This window comes from Eptatretus burgeri, chromosome 2, assembly GCF_056783735.1.
Source record: "Eptatretus burgeri isolate ZD-2024b chromosome 2, Ebu_testis_v1, whole genome shotgun sequence".
NCBI lineage: Eukaryota > Metazoa > Chordata > Myxini > Myxiniformes > Myxinidae > Eptatretus > Eptatretus burgeri.
In genome coordinates, this window is record NC_140962.1 from 38883021 (window position 1) to 38897350 (window position 14330).

Below are 14330 nucleotides of genomic sequence, written 5' to 3' on the forward strand. Positions count from 1 at the left end.
ATAAATAAATAATTGGAGGTGGTGTGTGGATCGTGGAATCGTTTTCAGTAAATAAATAAATAATTGAAGGTGGTGTGTGGATCGTGAAATCGTTTTCAGTAAATAAATAAATAATTGAAGGTGGTGTGTGGATCGTGGAATCGTTTACGGAAAATAAATAAATAATTGGAGGTGGAGTGTGGATCGTGGAATCGTTTTCATTAAATAAATAAGTAATTGAAGGTGGTGTGTGGATCGTGGAATTGTTTTCGGTAAATAAATAAATAATTCGAGGTGGTGTGTGGATCATGGAATCGTTTTCAGTAAATAAATAAATAATTGAAGGTGGTGTGTGGATCGTGGAATTGTTTTCGGTAAATAAATAAATAATTGAAGGTGGTTTGTGGGTCGTGGAATCGTTTTCGGTAAATGGATAAATAATTGGAGGTGGTGTGTGGATCGTGGAATTGTTTTCCGTAAATAAATAAATAAATAATTCAAGGTGGTGAGTGGGTCGTGGAATCGTTTTCAGTAAATAAATAAATAATTGAAGGTGGTGTGTGGATCGTGGAATTGTTTTCGATAAATAATTGAAGGTGGTGTGTGGGTTGTGGAATTGTTTTCGGTAAATAAATAAATAATTGAAGGTGGTGTGTGGGTCGTGGAAATGTTTTTGGTAAATAAATAATTGAAGGTGGTGTGTGGATCGTGGAATCGTTTTCTGTAAATAAATAAATAATTGAAGGTGGTGTGTGAGTCGTGGAATCTTTTTCGGTGAATGGATAAATAATTGGAGGTGGTGTGTGGATCGTGGAATTGTTTTCCGTAAATAAATAAATAATTCAAGGTGGTGAGTGGGTCGTGGAATCGTTTTCAGTAAATAAATAAATAATTGAAGGTGGTGTGTGGATCGTGGAATTGTTTTCGATAAATAATTGAAGGTGGTGTGTGGGTCGTGGAATTGTTTTTGGTAAATAAATAAATAATTGAAGGTGGTGTGTGGGTCGTGGAATCGTTTTCAAGTAATAAATAAACATATTATATTATTAGAAATCCACAAAGACAGAAATGCTGGTGATTCCATTTATTTTGGATCCTTTTCACTTTGGTCAATAACTTTTGGATAGAGAGATCGAAGGTGGAACGACGGTGTAGTTCCTTACAAACACTGTATACACACCTTAAATGATGGCAAATAGACACCCGATTTTTGAAGGACTACCATTTGAAAAATAAAACCTCAATCAAAAATCGGCTCAAGTAAAATTTTCTAAATATCTCGAAGTGTTTAATTCCGAAGTCTCGTTTCTCTACATTCAAAACTGAAGCACAAGTATTGAAAATACTGTACGCGGTTTTTCGGCCGCTGTACAGCAACGGATGGTTGCTAGGCAACGAAATTCAAATGCGCACATTCCCAGACCATATGGCAACTGTTGGCAAAGTTTCATCGAAATTGGTTCGCTGGTTCGTGCTTTGGAGCCTCGCGTTGCAGACACACATACACACACAGATAGACAGCCGGAAAACCCGACAATAAGGGATATCTCGTATATAGCGAATCCAACAAACAAACAAACAGAAAGGGGTGAAAACAGTAACCTCCGATCTTCGATGGTGGAGGTTAATAACTAATGTAACTTGTTTGGTGGGGTGGTGTAATAGACATTGCGTCAATGGTGGTAAAACCCAGAATTTATTTATTTATACGACTTTTACAATCTTTATTTTATTTTTATTTGAACTGTATACTTGAACTGTATACTTGAACACTGTAGAACACAAATAGTCTTTTAAATACTTCCAGGAACATCTGGTTTTGCAGTACAGTACATTCTTGCACATGTTCAATAGGGTGGTGTATATGGGTGATGTGTAAGACTCTTTCAATTGCGCTAACTTCATGATTTTTTTGATTAAAAAAAAATGTTTTTATGACATTTAAAATCATTATTTTATTAATATTGTAGTATATACTTCAACACTGTGTGGGGTAGTGTTCTATGAGCTCTCTAGTTTCTATACAAGTAATACCAGTCAACACTTCAGTGACTATTAAATGCTTTCAAAAATGATATGGCAAGCCACTAAATTGTAAATCAACTTGTTAAATATCTAAGCAATACCAGGAATGCAGGATTAATCCTTCAGTAAGTAAATAAGCATGGAATGTGAACATTGTAGCTCGGACTCTGTAAATTTTTCTTCACAGTTATCGAGGGAAGTGATAACTAACTTGGTGAAACTATCACAGGGTAGTGAAACTGCAGCTTGATTATCGTTGTACAGGGTAGGCTGAAAGTCACTTTGCCGTCGCTAGATACTGGGAAATATTGCAACGGGAAGCTATGCAAGCTGCATAGACAACCCTTAAAAGAGCTCTTGGAATAAAGATACTATGATATGGAATACCTGAAAATGTTCCTGTGCTTCAGCTTTTAAATATTGCAGCTTGGTCTTCAAAATGTAAACCAAAAAAATGAAGCTTGATACCTTGGGCCCTGGGAGGATCTTGTTCTACCTCTTGATAACTCCCTATGGAGGTCATAACTATCATGAATACTCATTCGGCATGATACGTAGCAATATTTGCAGCTCTTCTAGCAGAAAGTTACTTCTGAAGAAGTAAATAAGACAAACCAGGGAATCACAATGGCAATGGAAATCCAAATGTTGGCGTCAAATGAAGCAGTTTTCACGGTAGTGATTGTCACGCGGAGTTGGGTGCCATAACTGAAGGCTGAACTGCAAATGGGTTGCAACAAACCCCACATTAAACTACAGCATTGCAAGACAAATGAAGATCTCAAACTGTTAACTTTCTCCCTCACACATTGTTGTGTATGTGAAAAGCAATAGGCTCTGTGGGAACTTGACTGCTGATATGCAAATGATAGCTATTGACCTCACCTCAGTGAATGACAAAAGAAAACTTTTTTTTTTCAATTTCTGGTACAACTGGCATCACCAATTGATTAATAACTGAGTATACATAATTTGTTTATCTGACTGGTTGTACTTATACAAATTCACGGATGTGTGTTAGTTCTTTGGGCCTGTTCTGTGGTGGCCTTCTTGCTGGTGTGGCATTGTGGGATGTGGTGCTGCTTTGCGTCACGGCTGGGCCTCGTCTCTCAAACCTCGGTCGCCTGTATTCCCTGTACCAGCTACTGGCTGCACCAAGCCAAGCCTTGTTCTCCATACTCCTCGCTGTGTGCACCGTGTCTGCATTTGACAGGTACTGCCAAGCCAAAATACGAGTAAAGTACTCTTACTACCATTACTTCCTCATGCTGTACTCAGAGATCTCCTGCTCTGTTGTTTCTACATAACTTGTGTTGTAGAGAGCTGTTCTTCATCAAATATATTGTATAGCATATTGTATGTATTTACATTATAGTGTTGAATTTTTTTTTGAATTTATGTATTAGATATTAAAATATACATCTACCTATATATAATACACTGTGTATTTGTCTGTCCCCTTTCATAAGGTTGATTTTAGTAGGGTTTTCATGGCCAATCTTTTAACATGACTGTGTGTTCACTGGTCTGTTTTTCAGGATTTAAAAAAAAAAAAAACTCGAAAAACATTTTTCATAAAAAAGTAATTATGTCTCTTCTATTAGAATTGTAGACGGTGACTCGCAAACTGAGCATTAAGGGCGGTGTGATGTGTAATGCGCGCAGAGTAAAACGAGTGTTCATTTACATCCATAGGATGTCTCATAAATGAATAAGATAAAAGCACACCTGACACTAGGCCAAGGCTTCAGACTTTGGCATGTCAATGAGGCTGTACTGTCGAAATTAAACGTCTCAGAAGATAAAGAAAATAAGATCACATTTGTACATACGTTTTAAAATAGTTTTTTTTTCTTTCTTCTTGCTACCAAATATCATATCTTCCAATCTCCTTGAACATTTCAAATAAAATAATTCCAACCAGTCATTTTTGATGTGATTTTACACGAGTTATTTTTATAAAACTGTCGTGTTTCCTGAGCTCAAGTTTATTTTCTAGCATAGGTCGTTTCTTTCTTATCGTGTTATTTACTCTTATAATTATATTTTCGACAAAGGAGATAATTTGGCCGTAATGCCTGTTGCATATCCACATTTGTGGACTCCCAAACTGCTGCAAGTAAGCCTCATGACAACATTAACCTTGAACAGTGAATTTGGACAGGGTATTGAAACATCTTCTCTTGCTTTTTTTTCAAAAGATGGAATGAGATATTTAAATGCCCACAACCTTACATATATGTGGGACAGCCAGGCTTACATTCCCAATTGAAAGAGCATTGCTCTCGGATGCAGCCCCACCTATCTAGCCTGTTCCTGACATTACAGCTGAATGGTGATAAGTCATCAAACCGCTTCCTGGATTGAACGCAGACAAGATGGCTCATTGGGGAGAATGCTACATACTGAGATGAGCTGTGACCCATTTTACGAGTATTTACTAGCTTGGCTGTTTTCAGCTTCAGATTTAGAAATTCCAACAGTACTGTTTGCTTTGCTATATATGCCTAATCAACTGGGCAAACTTTTATGAAGGTCAGGTATGGGAGCATGTGCCAGAACAGCGCGTCGCTGCGTCCACTTTCCGCCGGTACTCCAGGGGCCTCTGTCTGGCCATCCCCCAGGCAAATGCCAGGCCCATCCCCATCTCCTTGAGATGATGGTCAACCTGCTGCAACCAAGAGGCACGTGGTCGGCCCACTGGCCTCCTCCACTCACGAGACTCCCCCGCTGAGAGAATCTGGTGAGCAGGATCAGCGTCAGGAAAACGAGCCACATGTCCATACAGCCTCAACTGACGCTCGCGGACTATGCAGGTAACAAATCTCATCCGAGTCTCTCTCAGCAACCGCTCGTTGGACACAAAATCCGACCAGCGATAGCCAAGGATTCTCCGAAGAGACCTGGTACCAAAGGAATTAAGTCTCCGTCTCAGATCCTTGGTCAGAGTCCAAGTCTCGCATCCATAGAGCAAGACTAGAAGTACCAAGGACCTGAAGACTTGGACTTTCGTCCTCCCGCACAGGTACCGGCAGCGCCACACCCCATGATCCAGTGAATCCATGATTCCCCAGGCCTGACCCAGACGTCTATTGACCTCTGACTCACAGCCAGCAGAGACATGAATATCACTGCCAAGGTAAGTGAATCTCTCCACGACCACAACATCCTCAGCACAAACAGATACAGACAGGACAGCAGCATCCAAGATGTCACCGAAAGCCTGGATCTTAGTTTTGACCCAAGAAACCCGTAATCCCAGTGGCTCCGACTCCTCATTCAGCACCTCGAGGGCCCGCAAAAGGATATCTCAAGTCTCCACAAAGATGACTGCATCATCTGCAAAATCAAGGTCCGAGATCTTGACATTCCCAAACGATGCACCGCAGCTTGATCTCTCCCACATCCTCCCTAAAATCCAGTCCATACAAGTGCTGAAAAGTGTGGGGGCCAGTACACACCCCTGACGAACTCCAGTAACAACTGGAAATAAGTCAGAGATGGTACCACCACACTTCACAGCACTCTCAGTCCCAGAATAGAGTTCAGACATCAGATCGATCAGTTTTGGTGGCACCCCACGAAGACCAAGAATCCTCCAGAGGGCATCCAGATTCACTGAATTGAACGCTTTACAGAGATCAACATAGGCTGCAAGCAGTCCCTGCCGAAACTCGTCTGCGTTCAGTGAGGATCTGAAGAGCAAGGATACGGTCAATCGTTGACCTCTTTGGTGTAAAGCCTGACTGCTCTGGACGCTGGTGCTCAAGCAGATGGTGGCGAACCCTATCAAGAATTATCCGAGCAAAGACCTTGCCCGGCACTGAGAGCAGCGTCACCCCTCGGTAGTTGTTGCAGTCTTGGCGATCACCCTTCCCTTTCCAGAGAGGAACAAGAAGGCCCCTCTTCCAATCAGTTGGGATGATGCCTGTGTTCCAGGCAGAACACAAAATTGCATGCAACGACACGAGTGCAGCATTTCCACCAGCCTTGAGAAGTTCAGCATGGATGCCACAGATCCCTGGAGCTTTGCCCCGTTTCAACCGGTTCACCACAGCCCGTGTTTCCACAAGCGAAGGTGGACCACAGTTGATTCGAGGGTCAGCAACAGGGATTGTAACACCCTTGACGTCCAACTCGACAGCTGGGGGATCAGCCTGGTACAACCGCTCAAAGTAACCGGCCCAGCGGGCCTTCACTTCAGACTCCTCTGTCAAGAGCCTACCACTCTCTGCTCTAACTGCAGTGCTCCGAGGGATGGGCTTGGATGAACGCAATGCGCGAATTCCCCTGCAAGCGGGACGAGAATCACCTGTCCACAGGTGATGCTCTACCCCCTCACAGATTCTTCGCACATAGGCCTCCTTGTCCACCCTCAGTGCACGTACAGTTTTACGCCTCAGCTCCCTGAACAGCTCAGCTCTGCCATTCAGCCTGGCCCTGTGACTCTGGTCAATGGTATCCAGTGTCCCTTGAGAGACAAAATTCTTCTTTGCCCTGCGGTGAGTTCCAAGACATCCACCAGCAACATCAAGGACGGTGGTCTTGAAGGCACTCCACAACTCTTCAGGACCCCCCCAAGTGTCCACTCAGCCTGTTCGTAAACTCCTTGGCAAGCTCAGGGATGAGAGAGTAGCTAACATCCAGCCTCGGCTGGGATGGTACCATTCTCCAGGATTTAAGGTGCAGCTTTAGAGTTGCTACAACAAGCCTATGGTCAGTATTGAGGAACTGAGCACTCCGGTAGACCCTGCAGTTCTGGATCATCCTCAAGCGACCATCAATGAGGAACATGGTCAATCTCCTTTGCGCACCGCCAGCGTTAGAATACAAAGTCCAGCGATGAGCTTGTGGGTGCCGAAACCATGAACCAGCCCCACTAAGTCCATGACTTCTTGCAAAGTCAAGGAACTTAGTGCTATTCTGGTTCATAGTTCCTGACCCATGGGGACCAACACACATCTCATAACCATTCCCATCAGTTCCAGTCGATGCATTGAAATCCCCCAAGACTAGAAGTGTATCTCGTCTGGGGCACTGATCAACCACAGACTCAAGCGTGGCGTAGAATGCATCTTTCACGGTGAGATCACTCGCCTCAGTCAGAGCATAAACAGAGACCAGGGAAATGACACCTAAGGAGTGACTAATCCTTAATCTCATAATACGCTCGTTGACCGGTGTTACCTCAATTATCATTGGGGTCAGCTTATTGGACACAGCTTCAGCAACTCCTTGGGTATGGTAACCATCAGAGCGACCAGACCAATAGTAGGTGTAACCACCCACCATTATCTCGCCGCAATCCGGTCTCCGAACCTCAGAGAGAGCTGCAATCCCGATGTCCAAACGCTTGAGCTCAGATGATAACAGAGACAGGTGATCATCCTCTCTTAGGGATAGGACATTCCAGGCACCCACCCGAAGGGACCGCCTCAGGTTAACCCAAGGAGACCGCCGTCTGGTGGACGACACCTCAGCACCACTCCGACACACTCTCCCGCAATCTGACCCAGGGATGTTACCCCGTGGTTTCCCTCCTATCATCAAAGATTGGGGGTCCCGAAGGCTTTGCCCCAATCCCGTCATCCGGTGAGCTGCCCTGCAAAGGGAAGCTGCACAGGAGGTACTCCCACGGAGCGGGTTTTCAGATTTTTTTGCGTTTTTGTGTTTTGCTGAATGAAGGGTTTCACGTTGGCCGGAGTGCAAATCCTGCCACCAACCTCCTAATAAAAAAGTTACCCAACTGCAGGAGGACGTCCGCAGACACAGTTGGACACTAGATATGGATGGCCACAAGGAGCTCCTCCGCCCTTTGAGCTTTTATGAAACCAATGAAGAATGAACACTTTATTTGTGTTTCAGGTTTATAGACTTAACGTTGACTGATGTGCTTTGATAAAACTATTGTTCTTTCATCCTGAAAAACACTAGATAGTGTGTCTCTTGCCCAGTGAATCAGTGCACATGTCAAAAACTTTAATTTCAACAATTTCCAATTTTCCCTTCGAGAAGATCGAGCTCATGGAAGAGCAAAGTGATAGATGGTAAAAAGGCAACATACTGACAGTGGAGTCGTGGGTCAACATTTTGACAAAAAGAGCAAGAGAATTGATGAACAGGAAATGGGGAGGAGGAAGGAGGAAGAGACAATGAGACAGTCACCTGTAAGCAAGAGGATTGAGTGGGGTAGGGTTAATGAGGTAGAAAATATTTGTGGGTAGTAATGCAGAGGAGGCAGGTGGGTGTGGTGACATGCAAAGGTGCACTGCCTGCTCGAAGTTCTGGGGGTTGGGGGGAGGGGGAGATTGCGGTTGATCTATCTTTGAAAGGCAGTTTCACTTACGGGAGAAAGAAATGACCGTAGGAATGGAGGTGGGTGGAAAGTGTGAATTTTGGAAGCTTAACCAGGCGGCGGTTATTGGAAGAACATATACATCCTTGAGCTTTGGGAGGGTCGCATGGGGGGGGGGGTGGGGGGGGGACAAAAGGAGAGGTAGCTAAAAAAAGCAAAAAAAAAACGATGGTCATAAACCTGTCTGCGATGCAAGAACATACCTTGTGTTTTGTTGTCATAAGGAGACATACCATTAATGCTGAGAGCTTTAGATTCTACAGAATCCAGGAAATACAGGTAATTCTGGGCCAGATGTACCACTTTGCTTTCAGGCCAAGGATTTCAATTTTCGTCTCATCAGGCCACAGAATATTTTGCGCCATGCTCGCAGTCTTTCACGTGCCTTTTTGCAAACTCCAGGAGTGCTGTCAGGTGCCTTTTTCGCAGGAGTGGCTTCTGTCTGGCCACTCTCCCAAAAGCCTCGCTTTGTGAAGTGCTGCAGAGATTGTTGTCCTTCCAGCAGGTTCTCACATCTCAGCCAAGGAACTCTAGTCTGTCAGAGTGGTTATTGGGTTCTTGGTCACCTCCCTGACCAAGATTGTTCTTGCCCCATTGCTCAGTTTGGTCGGACAGCCAGCTCAAGAAAGAGTCTGGGTAGTTCCGTATTCTTTCCATTTCCTAATGATGGAGCTCTCTGTGCTCTTGGGAACTTTCAACACTCTAGAAATTATTTTATACCCTTCCCCAGATCTTTGCCTCCTCACGATTCTATCTCGAAGTTCTATGGACAGTTCCTTAGACTTCATGGTAGAGTTTCTGCTCTCACATGCACTGTCAACCATGAGACCTTCTATAGAAAGGTGTGTTTCTTTCTAAATCATGTCCAATCAATTGAATTGGCCACAGTTGGACTCTAATAGAGACATCTCAAGGATGATCAAAGGAAATTGGATGCACCTGAGCTCAATTTGGAGTGTCATAGCAAAGGGGTTGAATACTTATTGATGCAAGTATTCATCTGGAATTTTTGTAAAGGGGTTGAATACATTTCAGATTTTCATTTTTAATTACTTTGTAAAAAATTCTAAAAAACATGTTTTCACTTTGTCATGGGGTATTTTTTGTAGATCGGTGACAATTTTTTTTATATCAATCCATTTTAAATTCAGGCTGTAACACAACAAAATGTGAAAAAGTCAAGGGGTGTGAATACTTCCTGAAGGCACAGAATGAAAGACTCACTTGTGTGATGTGTGTTGTGACATATTTTGGGTAAAATGTTTTGTATTAATTAACAAATGTCCGATGGCTCTGTTCCAGATCGTGTTTCATTTGTGACGCACCTATGTAACCATCAGATCAGTAGACTCATTTTGTAGCAACAATGTAATTAAATGCTTTTGCAGGGCAAACTTGGCTCGTCCATTACCTTTCCTCCGTCACCTGCTCACCTTCGACCCGAGCTCATGGGCCTCCTTAGGTGAGTGTAAACGTTTGAAAAGATGGTTATAAATTAAATCCATCCATTGGGACCATACTCTGTGCAGAACATTGGTGCTGCTTAAGCAGTCTCCTTGGCTATTGGGCACAATCCTGGATGGGTTGCCACTCTGACACAGGATACCAGTAAGCTGGCGCTCATTTTGCCGACCTCGGAAGGATGACAGGCAGTGTCAACCCCACCTGGTATTAATTCAACAGCCGATTTGAACTCTGGATCTTTGGATCCCCAGCCCACCACCCTAACCATTAAGCCAACACCACGCAGACAAATGAAATAATTGTTTAACAAATAACCAGCAGCAATAGATATCGATGAGAACCTTGCTAAAGTTGTATTGTATAATGATCAATGTAGTTGCATGTAACGAAATCTTAGCTAAGAAACCAAACATCGGTTTGCCATTGGCAGTTGTCTGGCCATCAAAGAACCATCAAAGATTGCCACATGAACATAGGGAATGAAAAAGGTACTTCTGGCTTTGAACTCATGAATCTGCAAAAGACAGAACTGCCCATTGCAAATAAAAGCAGTCAGCTGTTACACTGCATCAGTTAGTCTCGTCCAGATCAATTAAAACCTTTTTTGTCAGCAAATTGCCTGCCTACGCCACTGCGAAAAGGAATTGATCCACAGCAGAGGTGGATGAAATTTTTTTTTTTTGTGGTTTGTGCAGAAAAATATTTAGGCCCAAAAAGCAGACAGTGTTATTTTTGCCAAAAAAATGGACTGTTTTTTTCACATTCGCTTAGCCGATGTTGCTTTGGACTCGACTGCAAAAAATCCTGAGGAATTCCAATGTTTTATTGCCTCCTCCCACCCCCTTTGGAAAAAATATTCCATGTTAAGGTGTTCCATTACCAATCGGCTTGCTATCACTTGCCAAGCCAGCCGTTCCTCATCAATGGTTTCGTTGCACTGCTTTACTTGAGTGCTTAAGCCACTTGGTGAGCAATCTACAAGCCGATTGGTAATGGAACACACCCTAGCAGCTGCAGGGGTGTGTTCAGTTACCAAGTTTTTATTTTCTTATTTTTTAGCTTCTCTGGAATTGGAATTTTCCACCCCAAAATAGGTATTTGCTCTCTTATCAGAATTTATTTTTTGTATACCTTGTCGAGGCTCATATGAGAGCTAACAACACCCAGCAAGGGGGGCATGAGACAAGAGGGGCGTGGGAAGGACAAAACAGTGGGGAATAGAGACATTAGATCTGTGGAAGGGAGAGGGATGGGGTGCGCAACACGGGGAATACAAGATGGACATTACAGGGACTTTCAGGAAGGAAAGCAGGGAATTTGAAGAAGGTGGGTTTGGGATGGATTTATGGGGTGGAAAAGAAATAGGTTTTGGATGGGAGAAGAGGTGGTGGTGTACAACTGTTTTGAAGGCTGAGACGGAAGAATGGGATTGAAGAGAGTGAGGAGCTTATTCCAAAGGTGGGAAAAAAAAGAGTTATGAAAGAGTGAAGGTGAGCAGTGATTCATGATTTTGGTAGTTTTACCAGAAGGGGGTTGTTGGTGGACCTTGAGCGCCCTACGGAAATATGGTGGGGACAAATCGCAGACAGAGCAGGGGGGTGGGGGGGGTGGCAAAACCGGAGAGGAGACGGGAGAAGACAGAAAGACCACCGACCTGCCTGTGGTGAGAGAGTGAGAGGCCCAAAGACAGCCTCATTACGGGAGATGCCAATGATCTGCTTTGGAGGCCAGGTTGGAAATTTGGCTTTCCCAGGAAAGATCATGGCAGATGGTGAGACCCAGAAGCTTGAATGAAAGGACTTCATCCAGAGGATTATTGAGAAAGTACATGGGGGGGGTCCAAACAGTCTTTTCGGAGAGACAAAGTGAGAGTGTGAGATTTGTCAGGTTGAAAGACATGTTCCACGTGTTGGACCAGTTTGTGATTTTACCCAGATCTGCAGTGAGCGAAGAAGCTGCTGCTTGCCGGTCTGAGGGGTGACAGATGGTACAACAGAGGGTGGAGTCAATAGCAAAGAGATCAAGAGGATTTTCCGGAGAGATCATTGATGAAAACCAGGAAAAGAACAGGGCCCAGAACTCTGCCTTGAGGAACTCCAGCCTGGACAGGAAGAGGGGATGAAAGAACTTAATTTAGGGCCACACGTTGGCTGTTACAGGAGAGGAAGTCTGCAAGCCATGAGTGGAGATGGCCTTGGACACCAATAGAAGAGAGTTTGGTGAGCAGGGCAGGGTGCCAGACCGTGTCAAAAGCATGCGATATGTCTAGGGATATGGCTCTGATTTCATGTCTGGCATTGAGTACCTCCATCCATTGTTGGGAGAGCAGAAGCAGCATATCAAGGGTAGAGTGACCTGGTCTGAAACTAAATTGATGATCGGAAATCAAGCAAATTGCACACACAATTTTGATGAAACTTGACCACAACCTTCATTACATGTGATGTACCAAATTTTGTTCACGGCATTAAAAAAAAAAAATCTATAGGTATTTACTTACTTCTCCATTAAATATTTTGTGGGTCATCCAAGCCTACCAATGGTTCCCTGGTTTTCTTATCCAGCCACTACTCGGTGAGTGCCCAGGGGTATTGCCCCTATTTTTTTGTATTTTTTTTTTTTTTGTCTGTCGATAGATGAGGCTTGTGGAAGAGCTAAAAAGTTTCTTGTGGAGTGTTCACCAAGTGGGTTAAGCACTCAAGTAAAACAGTGCAACAAAATCATTGATGATGAATGGCTGGCTTGGCAAGCAATAGCAAGCTCTTTGGTATTGAACACACCTCAGTACATATACGATACCGAGGACCCTTTTCTTGTTCTGCCGCTTGTGCAACAAAAACCAACTTGATTTCGCGCGATTTTTCACCCTTTTCGCCAGTGTTGAGATATTTTTGCTTTTTAACACCGCTGGGGTCGTTTTGTTTCATCCTCGGGAAAGGTGCTCTGATTTAAAAAAAAATGCAACGTTCCGCCATGGCCATAAGTTTGGGTTAGTCCATTTAATAATGAGGGGTTGTGTTGAGATCGTACAATCAATTGTAGTATGGATTTGCTAAACAATATTGATATGTATTAACATTAGGAATTATACAAATGTTATTGTGATTATTGTTGTATTTATGTACATTGAACGTAGATATTATTCCACTTGCTTTCTCTACTAACCTAACCTAATTTTGTAATGGTCCTATCCAGTTAAACATCAAGGAAAACATTTCTTTTTAAATAGAATCATTACATCAAAGTGCTTTCTTTGTTTGGGATGGAGCATTCCCTTTGCACTGTTTATCATCACTCACAAGTTGATACGTTTTGTCAGCAAAGTGAGATCCCACCCTCGAGTGCCCCGTTTCGAAAGATTGTGAACCACGATCGGTAGTGTGGGGCCCAATGTTATCTGGTGGCCCCATGCAATTGTAAGGGTTGCATGGCCCTCACGCTGCCTCTGCCAAGTCCCACATTGAGCTCGGTGTCCACGTTCGTTCGCAAATCAGTACAGATTATTTCCCCCTGGAGTTGAGTTTGAGGGAGTAACTGAGCTGTGTTTCTCATTTTATTTTGATATCTTTCTTCCCAGTTACAACACAGGAATCTCGTTAACTGTGTAATGTATACCTAAACAGGGTGGATGTGTGCCAGATACCCCCTGTTGGTCAGAACCCTTGCAGTAAGTGCTGGTGTGGCACCTAAGTTTATGGTCACCTTTCTAGGTATGTGTGCGTTAATCTTGCCATCTCCCCACGGCCCCCTCCCAAATCACGAACTGCAAAAGCTTGGACTGAACAAGCATTTGCAATCCTGTATCAGGGATGATTACTTTGATGTCAAAACACCACAACACCACCATTCACTACGCAAGGAAATTGGTCCACCTCCCTAACTCGTGGAGCTGCCAACTGGTGCATTCTGTCTTGTTGTCATTCTAATAGCTGTTATTTCTCTACAATAACCCACAGCATACCTCTCTGCTTTGATTGTGTCCCTTGGCCTTACAATGACTTCGGATAAGATTGCCCTGCATTTGATCTCCACTTCACAAGGAATCGACCCATCACATTCTCTCTCGTAAGTCAATTCCTCATGGAATCTCAAGAAAGCACTTTCTAAAATTATTTCACAGAAAAACAGTCAAAGGATGAGTAATAGTGGGGATTATTGCCAGAACATTGTCTCCATTGACCAGTTTCTAAGTGTCAATCTGTCATTTAGGTGCTATTGTCCATGTGCAGCGTGTATACACACACGCACACGGATTGTCTAATTCATGAAGTAACAGTGCTCTGAGCATTTAGAGAAGCCTTTCCCTTTATTTGTTACATATTTTGCATGCCTGTTTCCTCGACAGCTTTGTCACATATAATACTGCAAATGAGGGAAATTTAAGTAAATATATTGTTACGGCTGTGGAAATTCGCAATACACCATAAAGGGTCCTCAGGTTTGATATATCGATAAGTACATGTGTAGTTAGCCCACACCCGTTGTTTAGAGGGAATATGTGTGATTC

General features: G+C 43.4%; 1 protein-coding gene across 8 annotated transcripts in view; it reads left to right on the top strand.

Moving 5' to 3' along the window:
* TMEM237 (transmembrane protein 237) overlaps positions 1-14330 on the top strand; it is a 72977-nt gene that overhangs the window by 41724 nt on the left and 16923 nt on the right. For all 8 annotated transcript variants that reach the window (XM_085853290.1, XM_085853253.1, XM_085853271.1 and 5 more), the window contains 3 exons: positions 3026-3217; positions 9748-9821; positions 13780-13888. In XM_085853290.1, coding sequence (XP_085709416.1) covers positions 3026-3217; positions 9748-9821; positions 13780-13888 — 375 coding nt within the window. The remainder of the gene's footprint in view (positions 1-3025; positions 3218-9747; positions 9822-13779; positions 13889-14330) is intronic.